Raw genomic sequence first — 18973 nt, 5'->3', positions numbered from 1 at the left:
TAGTCTCCAACAGGGGTCTTAATTGCGAAGTATGGGGTTCGCTTTATCAAGAACCCTTCGCTTCGGAAAGTGAAAATTCTGGTTCTCAATCGTTGCTAGAATCTACCATATTGCCTGAATGTATCTCGTTCACCTCACGCTTTAATTCTTCTAATTATTTTCATAGCTTACTCCACTTTTGATATGTCGAGCACACGAACGCCAGAAAACTTCTGATCCCTGCGAAGTTTCAGAAGGATGTTTTCTGCCTTCGGTAGCGTAAAATTTTGGCGGTTTTTCGTTAGCTTCTGTGGGCAAGCTTTGGGTGTCTCGCGCTACCATTTTTCGCCTGCCGTATAACAGTTTTTCTCGCGAACATGTTTCCAGTCTTTAAAAAACAAAATAAACGAGACATAAATAACTATTACGGAATAACTTTGTTGAGCGCTGTCTCGAGCTGGTGATTATTGAACCACTTCAACTACTAACCTGCCGTGTCTAACATCATACATAACAGGCAGTATGGAACGTCGCACTAAAGCTGATATTTATTTAGATCCACCTATCTACCGTTTTTTGAAGAACATTTGCAATCGACGGTAATTATTTGCAGTTATTTAGATCCTAGCTCCCATATTAAGAGATAATGGTTATCATTTAAGTTTGCTGGTCACTCACATTTGCTTTTACACCGGGTATAGCCCAGGGTAGTAACTTGGAACCGTTGATGTATCAACTTTATTTCAATAATGTGTATTTAGTGCTGAAGAATCCTCGTCGATGTGTCGCAGACGTTTTGAAAATATTTTGTCGTATTCGCTCAATTGAAGATTGCACATTTCTCCAACAAGTTTATAATCTTCGTTGATTGTGGTGTAGCAAAAACCGCACGTGTGTAAATCCGAATAAGCGCTAGGTAATCAAATTCTCATAGAAGACATTCTGACAGATCTCTGAGCTGAGCTGACTCTGAAGTTTTACTCACTTGATATGGTCATCCTATCCAATCAATCTCTGCTGGATTCCAGATTCCGTTGGCATCCGTTTCGTGGATTATAGGACCTCAAATAATCAGTTATTTTGGGGATTCATATACATTTCGTGGATCAATAAAATCGGAAATCCAGTAATTCAGAGCTTCGGAAATTCCGAAGTTCTATGACTCCGAGGCTAATATATTCAATGATTGAAGATTTATAGAATTCAAATATTGAAATCTTATAGAGATTTGGAGATCCAAATATGCAGAGACTCTGCAATCAAGCAGTTCATGGATTCGGAGATTTGGGGAACGTATGGATTCAGTAATGCATCTATTGATTATTTCAGTTAGTAATATTTTCAGATTTCCTGATTTAAATTATTAAAATTCAATACAGATGTTTAGGGAAAAAATCAATATTGCAAAAATCTCGTGATTCAAAGATCCGAGGTCTCTAGAATTTAAGAAACCTGTTTCATATAAACAAAGCTAAACGAAAGAAGTAGTAGTTCATAGCAAATAAAATCTGATGATTGTGCTAATACAAATCTCATAGTCAATTAAGCTTGAATGAAAAACCTTCTGAATTCGGAAAACAAAACAGACCTCCATCCACCCGAAACTGTCATCCGCCCGATTGGAACATTGTCGCATTTCCTCGAACAAAATACACCTGCTCACGAACTGTATGCGGAGCCATTTAGCAGTTTTGGGCAACGAAAATAATATTATTAAACCATCCTTACCTGGCAAAATATTTGTTCCGCTTCGATTCATCCAAACGATGCGGATTAAATTCATCACGATCAGCACGATAGATGTTGTCGCGGCGTCGCGGTTCCGAATCGGGTTCGTCGGTTGCCAGGGAAACCGATTCAGCACCGCATGTGTGATACATATAAATTAATGTGCTTTTATTAGCAGGTGGCTTACGGTACAAAGGATGAGAAGAAAAACAAGTCTGTGGCTTTTCATCGTTATAATTTGTTTTTATTTTTCACAATATTTTTTAAGATTGGATTTTTGATTCGCAGCTACAATGATCAAACTGGTTTGATTTGTGTAATGCCGGTTCAACTGGCGTTTAAAACTAAATTGTGTGTGTGTGTCTGTAGTTTGCGTATCGTTCATTGTAACAGTTGTATCATAACTTCTTGTTTCGATTATTACTAATGATGAATGTTTTAAATGGTGAACGCGATATTCTGTATACTGCAGCTGTTGTTGTTGTTGTTTGATTCAGAACAAAAATAAACACATCCATTTCTAAGTAACTGAATCGAAGATCATTATATCGACTGCGAACAACTTTGTTTACTTTTCAAGGAAATATGGGTTGGGATTCTTGGTTTGATGAACAACATTCACTATAACTTTGTTAGCTTATTTTCAGAGTAGTTTTGCCCGCGTCAACTAGTGTATATTGTTTGCTTTCGTTCTGTAAAATTTCAGCTTCACTGTGTTCATAAATATTAATACATGTTCTTGTTTTTTCTTCTTTAAGTATATTTAAGGTAATAGCAATAATTTAATAACTTTTTGAAAAGTTCAATGATAACTATACTTTAATTATTGTATCTGATTTCGTTATTTTTAGATTTTTCGTAATAATATGTTTTATAGCATTTGCATTTAGTATTATTTGCTTTCCTTCTTTAAGTATGATCGTAAACTTTATTCGTCTTTGATTTGTATGGATTTCAATCTGCCAGTAGCGCTCTTTAGTTTGTTTTATGTATTATTGCAATAGTAACTTGCTCTCCTTTCGTGTTGCACGTTTTTTTTTGTTCACAACTTTTGTACATAGACCAATACTTTTCATATATATAATATTAATATATCAGTAAAATGCTTACAATTAGTAGGTAATTATTCAATAAAATAATAACACTATTATTGCATTTATCCGCATTTCATATATATATTTAGGTATTTTTCTCTTTAGTCTTTGCTAAAATCTTTTCTGGGTTTTCTCCTCGAGCTTACCCTATGCGTCGTTATTATAATATATATACTATATTCAACAACACGATTTAGCACAAACCATACTTACTAACGGTAACGAAAACACATTTAGTCTTAAAGGAATTATTTTATTGAAATGAAAAACATAAACAGTAACAATGTGAGCATGGCTGTAGGTGTATGATTGCCTTAATAACACTGAAAACGAACAGAATCCGATCAAACGTCACCTCTACAGGGTGGGGAACAAAAAACAATAACGGATTTTGCGTTTCCGCTTCCTACCATTTAAAAACTGAACCGCGACTGTTACTCTCACTGTTTGCTGATTTGTATAAAATCTGTGTTTTTTTTTCTTTGCACGATTATTTTCAATAACAAGTCTGAATTTTTTTTTATTCCTATCCCTCCGGCTAGAACAGCCACCTCAATTCTTACAGTTAATATCTTTTGCTTGCACCCGCCGGCATTCAAGGATGAGTTTGCAGATATGTCATTTCTTCGTTTCTTACTGCGGTTGCTATGTTTTGTTTGTTTGTTTATCGTTGCTGTCTTACTTTGTTTGTTAAGTATGAATATCGCACCAGTGGGGTACGCAATGGGGAATTAGGTGGAATAGTTTTGCTGTAACAGGGTAAAATTTTTGGCTAGTGATACTGGATTAGTAGGCGTTGAAATTTTGAACACTAGGAATTGTCAACTTTTAATCACTGCTGTATAGCAAGAGTTTTCAACCTTTTTCGTTTCATGTATTCCTTTTATATTGATGCTTATGATGTACCCCTTTATTTACCTTTAATTACCCTCTCAGAAAAATATGATTTCCAATTGGATGAACACCATACTTTTCCTATTAGAAACCTTTCCCTGAGCACTCTCAGCAAGCATCTCAATTCTAGACACACTGAATCAATATATAAAGACAAAATTCCTACGACAATACTAGGATAACAAGTTAAAATTTATCCCACATAATTCACCCCCTACAATAGTCTTATTTACCCCTGGGGGTGAATTCACCCCCGGTTGAAAACCACTGGTTTAGGGATTTGTTTGGTGAAGAGCAGAACGGTCAAAGGCGACTTGGGAAGAAAGAGTAGATTTTACTGACCATATTAACGCACGTTCATTGTTTATACTAACTATGAAGACGACCTGAGAACGTACATTTTTGAAATGGATCGTTGGATGTATAATAGAGCTATCACCTTCCTCATCCAAACCAAAACATGTTTGCATCTATCGATAATAGGAAATTATAAGTGAGTGCGGACAGACAAGTTTCTTCCATAAAAGCACTTAGATTGTATAAACACACTACAGTAAAGCGTCGCTTGTGAAGCTTGGCTTTTATTTCCGAACTTTACTGATGGCACAGCCTACTTTAATGTGATGAGTTTGATAGTTTCCTTTCATAAGCTATGTTTATTCCATTGCTGCTCGGACGGAAACTCATAGACCACTTGGTTGACACGATATCAAATGTCAAAAAGGAAACACTTTTGCAATCAGATTGTCACTTTCCGAGAATTGTTCAATCGGAGCACATCACAGTGTGCACCGATCGACGACCTTCAAGCACCTATCATCTTTTCCGCATTTTCCACCCGTCCGTTCGTACAGGAGGAGGAGGAAGGAGGCACACATTCGCATGACTCGCATGTCGCTCATTTTTCATCAATAATCAAGCATAACTATCGTGTGCGGTACCTGTTGTTAGATTCGTCGCTGGAACACCGCCAACCACCAGGTCGCAATTTTCCCGCCTGCCCATAAATCAATCATCTCCCGCTGATGTTCTCACCAGGCGAGGCGGTTGCTATATTAGCGGCGGGTTCGAGCAAAACGCGATTTCCTGCGAACACGTGGAAATCACGGACGGCTGTCACGGGCGGGTATTATCGAATGCAGCTGAAATTACCTCGGCCGAGAGTCGCTGCTGATTGGCGGTAAAAGTTATTAACCTGTTGCGGGTCGGCGGGAAAAATGCAACAATATCCAAGCAATCGGTAAAAAAGTTTGACAGCGACCAAGAAGCGTCGCTTCATTATCACCGACACAAATCGGCGGGGTTACGTTTCACGTGTATCTTTAGAAAAGTCAAATTCTTCCAATCTACGTTTGTTATTCACGATACGGCATCTGGACAACCAAGGGTTAATACCGAATCGTACAGCAACAATGAAAAAGCGGAACCCATTAAACGATGAGTTCGTTGCTTGCTTCCTGCACTGCCCGGCAACAGAAGACGATAATTGAGCCACCCTATTATTTTCAGTTGATACTGACAAATAATAAAAATAAAACGTTCAAGTTACATACAGAGGAGAATCACTTAAAAAATCATGTTTATGATGGCCCGTTGTTACGATATTGCCGCTGTTAGACGCTATCATTATCATCAAACGAAAGTATGCCTATCAGTCAGTAATCTATATTTAATCTGCGCAATTGAACCACCGGGCAGTTCTGCGGTAAAACGTGCGCGATTTCATGCTTATATTATTCAAGTATCATCACAACCGGTGTCATTGACATTTTCTCTTCGATTCAAGTTCCAATGTGTAACGTATAACTCACTGGGACGGGGTAACAACATATATTTTTAAATATATAAGCCCATATGATTTGTTATAAATTTGTTTCCAATTATGACAACAGCGATGGGTATGACAACTCCGTATTTCGACCGCTACGAACCAAATCCCTCAAACTCGCTACCCTATTTCTAAAGGCGATGTATCTCTACAGGAAACTAAGCAGGCGTTGCAAAATTGCATCGGAAAAGATGACATCACTCTTTACGCGTTGCTTGTTGATAGTTGTCGGCCGGTGCCATTTGAATATCTTTTGTCAAATTCGTGCGATTTTCATGTTTTTCCTAACAAATCCTCGACTAGTGGAAGTATGCATGAGAATTTGGTTTACGCGGTGATTTTGAGTTCGGTAAATCTTGAAAGATTTAGTGAAGTGAGTGAAGAAATAATAACTCAGTGTTTTCGGGTTATGTGATAAACGTGAAAGTTTTGGAAGATCATTAAATGCCAATAATTGTGCAAAAGCATGGCAAAACCTGTTCTGAGTCGTCGCAGAGAAGTCCAAGGTAAACTATTTAACCATAACGCAATTTACAAGCTGAAAAAGAGCATTGGTTGGAAAATGCCGTCTGTCAGTAGCCCTTTTCATTTGACAGCTGTTGCTCCATCCATTTCGAATCAATTTCTCAAAGCTTGCTGCCATCCCAGCAATCTACTATAGATTACACGTGTCGTTACACCTGTTATGTTTGTGAATTTTCTTAAGCTTCCAAGCCTTGAAGCATGACCGATAAAAGGATGTTAGCAAACTCGAACGCTGGATGACGGTACAAATTGAAGAAAAGAAACTCAAACCGCGCGGGGGCCAGTTGCACAAGTTCTCCACACGCTTTGACCTCATCTGTCATCATTCGTTATACTTCTGAAAACAGATTCCATTCTTCAACAACCTAATTTACAATCAACAGTCAACAATGGAGTACTTATCTTGCACTGCGTGTGTGTGTGTGTGTGTGTGTGTATCATGGTGCCAGGGAGGAGGAAGGTATTCTTTCAAAACGAAACCTTCACGCATGTCAGCCAAGTGATAAGAGCGAACAGAACTGGAACTATACGGGCTGGATGCTAATTTTCAAATACCTGATCTCTTGTAGAATATATCATAGTAGGCGCATTCGTCAAGTTTTTTTTAAATTCACAACAGTACACGCGCTGGCAAAATGACATTTGCAATCTTCACTAACTTTCATTAATACTGAACAATGAGTGACCGACAACTGATTCTTTATCGGATCATCACGGCATTCACCAGTGCAGCGTGTTACGTTTCATTCATATGACTTGTGTGACGCGTCCGCTATGTTATCACCTACATTTTTTATGACTGACCTGACGAAGGTACTTGAAAATGAGAGGGTGTGTACATTCCGTCAGGTTCTTTGTGTGTTCTTGTTAGTATTTTAACTTAGCAACTGTGTATCGGAAATCGGGATTAGTTTTTCCACATGATAAAAAAGGGAAGCCATTTCGCTGAGTTCATAATTCCAGTGGAAACATTTGCTCAAACATTACTAAATAGATGGAACATCCCAAATCCCTCTTATCGTGAAGGTATTTTTGGAGTAGTAGGCTTTATCTAATCAACAGCCATCCAAGACAGTTACCGGGGGAACGCTAATAGAAGATAAACAAACCGCGTGCGTTTCTTAAGATCCGGCATTTTCTGTTTGACTCTTCCAGTCATGGCATGCTAGATATTTTCCATCAACTTCCCATCGCTAAACTAGCTCAAATGTCAAACTGTTCAAATACCCCCGGAGAGAAGTGTTTATCACCTCAAGGTACTGGGGGAGTACAAAACAACAACATCAGCAATTACTACTTTTCAGATGAATTGTAAATATTTTTTCCATAGCGCACCGCATCTTAATCACTTCATTGATCGGCTGCCGGCGCTGACCGGCCTGGTCGCGTCACGTTTTTCCAATATTTCCCCGTAGGTAATTTGGCCGCCGCTATAGCATGATCGATGCGATTCTATGGAACTGTCGCTGTCTCCAGTCGTCTGCCGAGAAAAAAGCCGACTGCCGATCACAGGCCGACCGAATAAGTTAAGATCTTATAATAGCATGTGTATGCACCGCACCCGCCACATGCCACATCAGGGTTTCGTATTTACTGGCATAGGTATTACCAGTAAAGCTGACTAAAAAGCTCCGTCATAACCGTTAATTGCTTGCAAATTGTAACAATTGATTATAGAGCTAATGCGATTGATTGGAGTTTATTGAGGTCTTTGATCGAGGTGATACACCTTGTCTTGTCTGAGGCGATTGTCATTTGCGTCGGTTGGGCTTATCGTTTACACGGATGCGAAGGTCATAGTAACCCGGTAGTTTGAGGAAATATTCGAACTTTATCGGCGAGAATTGGGATTTGAGTTTCCGCAGCTTTTCTCATGTAGCCAGTGATTTGCTTTTTCCGTTCGCGAACGAGGGAAATTCCGCGAGTGAGAGTTTAATATCGAATGGTAGGTGCATTATTCAGCATTTTTGTTGTACACAATGTAGACCGGTTAGTGATTGGTTGATACATGGTAAGTGATTTGAAGTGATTTGGTACTAAGTATACTGGAGTGTTTTGACAACAAATCATCGAGATGTTTGCCGAACCACAAGTGTTCGCAGTCGTAGGCACAATATTCGTCTTTCAATTTAGTTCAGTATCAGTTTCTTGTTTTCAATCAAAAGTAGTTCTGGAATGTTCTGAGAAATCATCGTTGATTTTCAGTGACATGATGCCATTTCAGGCCAATCAATGCTCATGATATGATGAGGCTTTGTGTAAGCCAAGCATGATGTCTGGATACTCCTTTCATTGTAGATTTATCCGTTGATAGTACCAGATTCGAAATGTACCCCAATTTTGCATTATCCGCAAATCATTTAGACGTTCTTTTAAGAAATTATTTTGTAAATTAAAGTATATTAACTGGTTAACCAATCCCGGTGGAATCTTTAATGAAAGAGAACCAAAGAGTGTCTGTTCTTGATATGCAATTACAGCGTTTTTGCAATTTTCTTCAAAGTAATGTAAACAAGATAACAAGGTATGTAAAAAATTTGCAAATACATATATCCCATTGATTATAATTTAATGCTGTATTTTTTAGCAATGGCTACTAACGGAAATATTGCGTAATTCAATTCACGTAATCACGCGATCGCACTGAAAACTGTATTGCAAATGAGTGCTACCGTTGAAAGTTCATCAGTCTCATGGAAGTGGGTAAAATCACCTGTAACAACACCAGCATTAATCAGATTCTATCAAATTATAGTGATCCGAAATCCTGTAAAAATGAAAAATCGCAAATATATCCGAAAAAGTATTCTGATGCGATATTAGGCGTTAGGCTGAAGCTTAGTAAAGCAACCCTAAGCGATTTGAAAAAGGTGCGTCCGTCATTTTGTTTTCAGGTGAGAAACAGCGTTTTCAGAAACCGTACTAATATTTATATTTTTCCAGGAGAGCCTCTGATGTTCCAGATACGGCTAAGTTCACATTCCAAACCAAGCAACCAATCGGTGTGATTGTATTTCGAATAGTATAGGTTCCGATGGCAAAAATGATGTGTATCATATTTGAAGATATTAATCTTGCGTTGGTCTTCTGGTCTGACGATTCAGAGGATAAGGCGCTGGTCTCATAAGGCACTTGTCCGATTTTGACTGTAACCTTATCGATCAGCTTTTGAACTCACTCTCATTGATAACAAATCGAATGACTTTGAATGATAAGATCATTGTGTTTGGCGGCGTCCAGCTTTCTGACATTAATCGAATCAGCTGCTCACCTAATTAACAGTATCCATGTATGTATGAACATGTAGCTTGTTTTTCAACAATTCACAACATTTGAAAACTTATGGATGACTATGACCGGTTCAGTTCTGTTGAATAACTATTGTGATAGCAGCAATCCTCTGCTTTTGCAGTTAATATTTGTTCATTAGGCTGATAATAGCTGATGCCCTACATTCGCTTGTAAAAGCTCGTCACCATCATCCACTTCAAACAACTATTTTAAACTTCGTATCCTTATTTTCAGACCTTTTTTCTGCATTTGTGGACAGACAAAGTGCACCAAAATCAAACGGTAGCGTGCGCCGTCGATGGTATCTCTCTCTGAAAAAATAAGGACAAATTTTATGTTTTTTGTAGCACACTCCGGCCCAAACAATTACTTTCTGGTCGTGCAGTAGTGTTTGATCGTTTTTAATGTAAAGCACTACGAATTCAGCGCGTTCCTTTGGTGTCAATCGACTTATAGCTAAAATAGCACTTAATAACGTTTCATAATTGTATTTTTCTGGCAAAATCGGTTGGAAAATGGCGGAGTTGTTCAATGTTTAAATAGGATACATCCAGATGACGTACCCTGTATTTTCAGTGACACACAGTATATTTAACAAAGAGTCAAAACCGAATGTGCGGTTGATTCGCTGTCATTGGATAAACAATAGAGCTAACACCTACTACGTCCCAAGAAGAAATTGATTGCACGGTGTGACCAGACCATATGCAAAATTTTGTTTTTCATAATACCACTGCTTGACATATATGCTTATAAAGGAAGTAGCTGCAATATGTGCAGTGTGTCAGCGATTCGGATTTATGGTGTTGGATTTTATCACTCATAACTGCCGTATGTCCGAGACCCAACGACCAACTACTACAAACTTAGCCTCCTACACATCTAGCGTTATTCAATTCTCTTCACAAGTACGCCTTCAAATAGTTACCCTACCAAGTAGCATTTAAAGTTTTATAGCATGCTACAAGTGCAATCTAAGTTTTAAGAGGCTCTTTAAGAGTACCTTAAAATCACAATTGTTACTTGGGCTATACACTGCCTTCTGCGTGGTTCTTAAGTTAAGTAGGCTTGGATTCAATGGTTCTTTTTCTAAATTGGCTACGTTCGTATCTGACCGAATGGGAAATAACAGTAAGAATGACAGTAGAGACTGCATGACATGTCTAATTACTAGTAGTCAAGGTAGTCATCTCGGACCACTTATATTTTAACGTTATCTAAACAACCTTTTGTTGAAATATACAAAACATTCATTTGCTGATGACTTCAAACTCGTCCGTTTTGAAGCAAAGACGCAGAATTCAAATGGGTTGTATGCCAATAAGATGACCTCCAAATTTCGCCCACAAACTATCGAAAATAAATTCGACTGTTCTCAAACGGGAATTTGGATTTGGGACTCCAAAGTGAATTTCAAGCACCATATTCAACTCACGATATTCAACTCATTAAAGTTAATCAGCGCAAATTTGTTCATATCGCTTTTCAACGACTTCCTTGAAGGACCCCCTGTAACCATCGCACTTGGCATAAGTGGCTGATACTGTTGAATATTTTTAATCAATAATATAATACTTGGCCATGTCCTTATGATCGCCAGAAGTTGGATACTAGCTTATTGTCGCGCTTACAATAAAATCTCACATTGCGGGCGTCTGAAAGGCGCATCAAATATAGCCGCAGTTGCTCCGCAAGCCGATTTCAGTGGAGCCACTAGACAATGAAACAGTCGAACATAAGCGAACTATAGGAGGGATAATTAGTCTCTATTGCAAATGAATGTAGAGGATCTTCTCATGCAATGTTTGTTTATTTTTCTGGAGGCTTGGTGCTTTTAGGCGATTTTCGAGATGCAAATATAATTGCCGTTAAACCATCAACTACAAAGTCCTTAGCATAATCTGCGTTGCGAGGGAACATTCTAGTTTCGACCCACTAGCGGGTTTGTGGAGATTTGGAGTTGTTTCGAGGAATCCATTGGAGTTGTCACAGTAGCTCTACTGATGCGTACACCGTACTTCTTGAGGAATCCATTGGAGGTATCACAGTAGCTCTACTGATGCGTACACCATACTTCTTGCAGCAAAAAAGACGTATATTGTGGACAGAAAATCTTCCATTTACGATCTTCTGCTCCTCGTTCGTGAACAATTCCTGTACCCCTATGTGGACTTTTTAGGTTTATAAATGGAACCAAATCTTTTCAATTGTATAATATCCCATCACCATGCTAACGATTTACGCTTTTAGTGTGTTATGTACACTTCCAGGTGGTTTTTTCATCAATTGAAAGAATAATTCAAGTGTATAGGTATATTAAGTACTTCAAAAATTGATTTTAAAGCACACCCTCAAAATTACTCGAATCTATTAATGCGTGTGGAGCAATTCATTTAAGCGTCATCTTTACATGAACACTGGGGAAAATAAACACCAAGTGCGCGTAGCTTTTCGTTTTTAATTTGTCTGCGCACACAACTGCACATGTTTAAATCAGGGTATAATAGGATGTCAATTGAATAAGTCGGTGCTCGATACTGGCACAGCACGATACAATAAGTCCTTCGACCAAGAATAACCAGCTTTTTAGTATTGCTTCATCAATTTCAGGATGAAGTTTTAGGTGATATAAAAGCATTAAAATCATTACAGAAAAAGTGGTCTTTTTCAGGTCGATTATATTTTTGAATAAAATTGGTAATTGAAATTTATTACAGTGAAACGCACGGTTGTAATGTCAGAGCACCTTAATACCATTATAAATGAAAATGATGAAAAAAAATCTCTCATTAACCATGCTATTGGATCATGGTATCTATTGTCAATTCAAGGAACGTTCAGTTCATTCGTCGCTTCACGCAACATATTCGGTGGTGTCCCTGTTCAACCACACTACACAAGTTTAATATTTGAAAAAGTAGCACAAAAATGTTCGCACTTTTCCTACAAAAAAAAATTATGGGATGAGTTCACGTAAACATTTGTCATATTCCCATCTCACTTCCCATAGACAGGCGTTGACCTTTTCTGAAACCCTCTAAATTATCCATGTGGTATATGGATGGCCCCTTATATACCACATCACAAACGAACATTCTAACGCGATTATAAAAAAAAACTCGGACAATCTTAATTGACACACCTCAACATGGGCCTTTTCAAACCGTAACGTGGGTGGCGTCGTGAAAACTGTCGAATAGGAGTTGATAACATAATGAATTCTGGTGCTTAAAATTCAAAAGCTTCCGGAGCTCTGGCTAGTTCTCTATATTAACAATTTCAGATTCGGGTTTGGTTTCTCAAATTTAAAGTTTTTGAGTTCGAATTTTTCAATTTAAACTCTTCGTCCCCAACTCCCATTTCATTGTAAATGTTTGGTGTATAGAACACTAGGCGTACGACCAGACAACATGTTTAATGTCGCGATAACCGTCACCGCAAGTGCAGAGAACGCTCTCCACGACCCCAATACGCCGGAGATACACATTCAACGTATTGGACGCAATTATTAGGCATGTCCCGAGATGCCACCCGAAGGAAGTCACGACGTTCATCCTTCTTTTTACCCAAGGTTGGTTGATACCTTTGGGATTCCTAAACTTCCATTATCCCCCAAAATTTGCCAATTTTCGAGTGTCCTCTAACAAGAAATACTGAAAAATGTGAATCTACGTGGAATGCTGTTGTCACCGAAAAAGGATTCTTAGTTCCGTGTATTCCGATCAAAGGTCGAATCGAGTACACAACGCTACTAGACGAAATATTGTTTCTCTCGATAATCCGTTGACGAACCGGTGCCAATAACCGCGTTTTTCAGTAATAAAAAAAATAATAGGACTGAAATATAGAGACACTTGAAGTTTTGGATGTCCCATGTGGACTTTCCGAGACTTACTTCGGTTTTGTAACAGCACCCATCAAGGTACACTTTCAGGTCTTTACGATTAAATCTTGCGGAGGACATGATTCTCATCTTTCGAAAACTATTAGGCACATTAAAAAATGTTTCCTCAACGGAATTGTCGCTCTTTAGTTGAACAAGGAAGCGTAGAAATTAGTCGTGGCCGGTGCTTTCTTTAACATTTCTTACCACCGTTTCGCAATAAAATGCTTCAATTTTTCTCCGTATAATTTATATGCGGGATATGTCGATAGTTCATTCGAAGTCTCTCCACAGACGAAAAAGTTTTCTTGATACTCTCCGCATTTTTCACACCGCGCCTTATTTCTACAATGGGCTCATTGTTTGCAACGACAGCAGTTCATGCCCCACGGTACAAAAAGGCGAACAAGTAGACGAGCCCCGTTCAAAAGAACAAATTTTGGAAGAACAAATCCGGGAAAGGATCAAAACGAGGCTGTTGAAAAATAAGTTTTCTAATACTGCTCTTTTTTTGCTTGTCTGAAGCACAGGGATCTAGAAAAAACCTTATTTCGCAATTAAAGCCCTTATAGGAGACTACACCATCAATCTCTACTTCCTGGTCGGATACGTAGACAAAATACTTGTTCGTACACGGTCGAGTGTTGTTTAGTTAGATCACGCGATATATCGATGACGTTAAATGGCTTGTCTTTGGTCCGGAAGTAGACCATCCTTATTTCGCAATTAAAGCCTTTATAGGGTCGGTTGTATTAGATATAATTTGTATCGAAAATGAGATTTACCGTTATTATTTTTGCCATCGGAGAAATATTCAAATCGACCTCCACTAAGCCTGAAAGGATGTGGGTCGCCGGAGAGTCAGCACAGTTAGAAAAAAACCGACACGGAATAATGGTGAGGTATTTCCGTCGGAGTTAAATTGAATTTTTTTCTATCACGGACGTCAACAGCAAGGTAGCCACTGCACAAAACATTAACAGTCCTTTCCGTCTTGTACGGAAAGCAAGACCTATAGTTCCGCCTATTCTTCCTGAATTCGGGAAGAAATCCGCCGTAATTTTGGCTGGTTTGAATCGATACTAATACTATTACTGGAATCGTCAGTACGAGGAGAAATCACTTCGAACCTTACTACCTACTCGGGAAAGAGGTGTTTCGCTGGCCCTGCCTGGTTTTCCGGCAAAGAGGACACTTTTCAACCGAAATTCAAAAAGGGCCAAAAGTGTCCACTTTACGGATGAACCCTATTCCCGCAATACCCCGGAGGGTGACCATTTCATCCAAATGCTCTCAAAATGGCCTTCAATTTGCTTGTTTTGCGAAATCATGAAGTTTGAAGTGCTGCAAGATGAGTTTTGAAATTAGTAGAAAATCGACCCTTTTTACCGGTGGAACCAGGTTCCCAGAAAATCCCGGGTCCAATTTGACCAAAAGCCCTCAAAATGGTCTCCAGTGCCCTTATTTTGCAAAATTATAAAAATATAATTCTAAAACTAGACCAATTTTGTGGTCGTTTCACCGCAAAACCGCATCAAATTTGGTTGAAACGCGGCTGAGAAGCATTATTTCGAAATTGAACATTTTCAAGGAAATGGGGGCTGGGGACGTAAGAGTTGAAATTCTCGGGTTCGGGATGGGGTTTCCCAAATTTTGTATTCTCACGTTCGGGTCGAATTCGGTTCCCATTTTCAAATTCTTCGATTAGGGTTCGAGATAAAATGAAGCCATGCTAAAACGGACTTTTTTCGTCGGACCTAACACCGAGATATTTTATTAACGAGAATAATTAGCAAAAATCCAAATGGCTTTCGTTTGTTAGCGGTTTATCATATAATAGATTAATAAAAGTGAATGAGTGGCGAATTCATGTTATATTAACCATTAAGGTGAAGATATGTGGAAGCCAGCAACGCACGCTTGTTGCTAGGCACCGACGTGCTTGTTTACATTGAGAAAAAATGGAATTCGAAGTGAAAATTCAAACGCACAAATAAGAGTTTTCGGACATTTTCCTTCGGTAATCTGCAATTGGCAGAAAATTTGAAGTTTAGTTAGTAAACGACTAAAGTTTCGCGGGTGTTTTTTCAGTGGTGTGTGATTAAAGTGCATTTGAAAAAGTGTTCTGAAAATGAGAAGAAAAATAAAAGAGTTTCGATAAGAAACCCCAAGTGAAGAGGGGTGATATTTTCGCACAAAATAAGAGCTATAGCTAGAATTCCGTCAAAAACTCGGGTTGATTGTATAGGAAAATGTTCTAGCTTCCTTAAGTAGCAGTTTCGTGGTACACCGGCAAGGTTAGTGTATTGAAAAACGTATTTTTATATTTGCTCATGTCAGATACATGGTTAGGCAGGGGAGAGGGATGTGTGCGGCGTAGAAGCTATGTTGTGGCGCGCATGTATAATGTCCTTAATTGAAACGTATTTACATAAAATTTTAAAAAACCCATTGAAAGTACTGTTACGGAAACATTTTAAGGTTTCCGTTAAAAAAATGAGAAACATTTCCACACGAAGGACCTACTCAAATCTGTTGACATGCCGGCAGTTGCCATGGGACTAAAGTAAATATGATCGTTAAAAATTAGACCAAGTTCCGTACGGCCAATCGAAAAGCTATAAACGATATTTGTGAAACTAAGCCGGCTGTGTCAGTTTTTTTCCTAAATGGAATTTTCGAATCCGCTCCAGTACCCGTAAAATGCCCTAGACTGCGAATAAACAAATATTGGTACTGCCGTAGTTACTCAGACCCGATGCTCTGCTCGACAAATCTTGAGGGTGCACCAATTATCACCATTGGCCGGTCGCGATCACTTCAGAGCTCAGTCAAAATTGACACTCGCAGAGAAATCGATCACGAAAAGCAGCGCTTGCTGTGTGTTTATTTCGTCAAAATAATACTCCCGTTCAGACCACTAGTCACTGACTGACTGACTATGCAGAACAAATAATAGTGATCGAGTTAGCACCTTCTTCCCCGCTTCGCTCGGTTGACGATAACTTTTGCGAAGATGCGACCAAATATCGTCATCGCAATCCGTCACGCCGGGTTAAGTGATACTGTACACAAGCGCCTTCGCATCGCGGTGTGGCTTGTCAGCCAAAAAGCAGAAGATTAGACCGTTTGCCTAAACCACCATACGCTTTGTGCAATCATTCACGATAATTGAGACTGAATACGTGGAGGGAGGTAAACTGGATTAAATTTTCAACAAAACCTCTATTTGAACATGATATAAATGTAACCTTCAACGTGTGACAACGTCTTCGACGTCGTTGACGACGACGATGGTGGTAAAGAGAATTATTTGCAGTTTGAGTGATGAATCGACAAGTAGCAAAACTATTCCACCTTCATTCCCCCCTATCGGAACATTCTTACGTTCGACGCGACTTCTACAACTAATCAAACAATAACGGTAGCTACAAAGAGGATCGATGAAATAATCAACGACCGCCAAATACGAGTTTATGTATGTATGTATGTACATAGAAACATTAGGACCTATATTAAACTTAGGCAGGAATTTCGTAGCGAAACAAGAACCGAAGGACGAACAGAAAGCGCTGAGATATGGGGAAATCCAGCAATAGACAACCAAACGTGGTGGTGGTATATTGTTCTGGTTCTGATGGGACACGGTAACTGATTGACTATTATTTTGAGCGATTGATTACTCTGTGGGTAGGTTAACGCCTATTATTATAGGTTTTGCCAACATACGGGCGACTGACTAACTATTTTCACTTTCCTTTTGCTATGCGCTTTGCATTCATCTGTTGTTGTTGTTTCTGGCTTGTCTCGTTCATATGTACACTTGGGAGTCTTCCGTTCAGTGCAATTCAACAAATAACGCTATATGGTAAATTGATCGATTAATTAATAATGACGAATACTTACATTACTGATTCTCTGCTTTGTATGTTTGTGTATGTATATATATATGGGTGTGTGTGTTTTACGATCGCACAGCGTTCTTTAAACAGCACCTTCACAACTAGTTAGTTATCTCTCTTTCTCTCACTTTCGTTCAAACGGCTAATACCTACAGTGCAGTACCTTCCTAGACTATGATAAAGTGATAATGACTTTTTGACGATGGCTACGACTCGATCTTGACGTTGGTGGCGAGGGCGAACTGCAGCTCCGACTGTAGCCGCTTGTTCTCCGTCAGCAGCTGGTTGATGCTTTCCTTCAGCTGCAGGTTCTCCAGCAGTATCTGATCCTTCTCGGCAAGGCACTCGGTCAGTTTGTCGCTGGTGTCTTTCAGCCGGGTAATGTACTCGCAAGCCTTCGCCAGGATGCCCCCCTTGGACAGGTTATCACCCGTGCCACCGTTCTGTTTGTTTGCCTGCGGATCCTGCGGCGGGCTGTTCATGTGCTCCGCGGGGATGATCTTGTTCAGCTCGTGGATCCAGTTATTGATCTTGTCCCGCCGCCGCCGCTCGATTTCGTTGTGATTCGCCCGACGCCGGTCATCGCGCTGCTACGAGGTTGGGGGAGGAGAAGATAAAATCACCATTTAGTTACATTGAAATTAGTAGTTAGTTGAGAGCATCAAAAAAGTACAATCATATTCTCGGGTAAAAATGTAGCACAACGATCCATAGAACAAGACACGATTGGAACATAAAAAATATGAAACCACTTAGGAGTTAACAGGGAAAATGGACTTGATCCTCGGCATATTCAATCAAATAAGTGATTATCTACTTCATCGATATTAACACTCACAGATCAACACATTAACAAGTTGAATGCGACTTATAGCGTTTTTCAGTGTTCATCTCATTGTACGAAGACTGAATACTGTTAAAAGACTACAAGTCGTAATCAGGTTAATATTATTATTATATATTATTATATACACAGAAAAATTGAAGCGACAGACTTTGTCTTGAGTGTTTTAAAAACTTTAATGTAAAGAATTTACGAGGCTCTTCCTGCCAGACAAAACAAAAAATCACTAATGCCACCCGCTACGATGGTAATTAACCCTTTTAGTGACATCATGTTCATTTTCTGTCATACATTTTTAACTAAATTTAAACACGGCAAATCAATCATCACTTCATAGAGTACATAAAAAATTTAATGAGCTTAGTTTATTTTTACGAGTCCAGCTTCTGTTTATTTTTACAATGCAGCTTCTGTTATAAGTTGAAATTAATTGCCTGATTCTAATTCGAAATGTGTGTTCCTAATATTAATAATTATGTATTATTAAAAAAACACAAAATAGTCGAAAAGAGTTACACCGACGTATCATTCAGTGCAGATTTTTAAATTTATTCAGTTTTTCAAGTGATTTATTCACATTTTTAGCATAAATATAGATTCAAAATAATCAACCGTTTCATGTTTATATTTTTCTATAAACGTAAACGTAAAGCAACTATGACTCTATCCCGCCCTGTGCAGGAAGAAAAGTTTCCATAGCTTTGGTTAAAGAGCTGTATTTCCACAAAGAAAAATTCGATAAAGAAAACTTCTATGTTGGAGAGCTACTCGTAACTCGTATTCGTAGCTTTTAACAAAAATGACATGACAAATCCACGTGAAATGTCTCGGGCGTGCATAATATCGGACGTAAACAATGTGCCAAAACCTACAATTACACTTTTTACAAATAATTTAACTATTCAATTTTTTTTTGTTTATTTTTTCTGAAAGTAAAATTTAAAATAAAGACATATCTAGCCAAACATGTCAAATGGTCCTAAGTGCAAATGACAGTTTCTCTTT

The 18973-nt window shown here is 38.7% G+C and overlaps 1 protein-coding gene across 5 annotated transcripts in view; it reads right to left on the bottom strand.

The window, feature by feature from the left end:
* Nucleotides 1-1925: 1925 nt before the first annotated feature.
* The window catches only part of LOC131686019 (upstream stimulatory factor 2-like), a 104400-nt gene continuing 87352 nt past the window's right edge, over nucleotides 1926-18973 (bottom strand). For 4 of the 5 annotated variants that reach the window (XM_058970131.1, XM_058970128.1, XM_058970129.1 and 1 more), the window contains one exon: nucleotides 1926-17714. In XM_058970131.1, the coding sequence (XP_058826114.1) occupies nucleotides 17331-17714 (384 nt within the window). In that variant the 3' untranslated portion in view covers nucleotides 1926-17330. The remainder of the gene's footprint in view (nucleotides 17715-18973) is intronic. The other variant, XM_058970127.1, reaches the window with a different exon arrangement.

The sequence above is a fragment of the Topomyia yanbarensis genome, chromosome 2 (genome assembly GCF_030247195.1).
Source record: "Topomyia yanbarensis strain Yona2022 chromosome 2, ASM3024719v1, whole genome shotgun sequence".
In the NCBI taxonomy this organism is placed as follows: Eukaryota; Metazoa; Arthropoda; class Insecta; order Diptera; family Culicidae; genus Topomyia; species Topomyia yanbarensis.
This window is presented reverse-complemented; position numbering and strand designations above follow the sequence as displayed.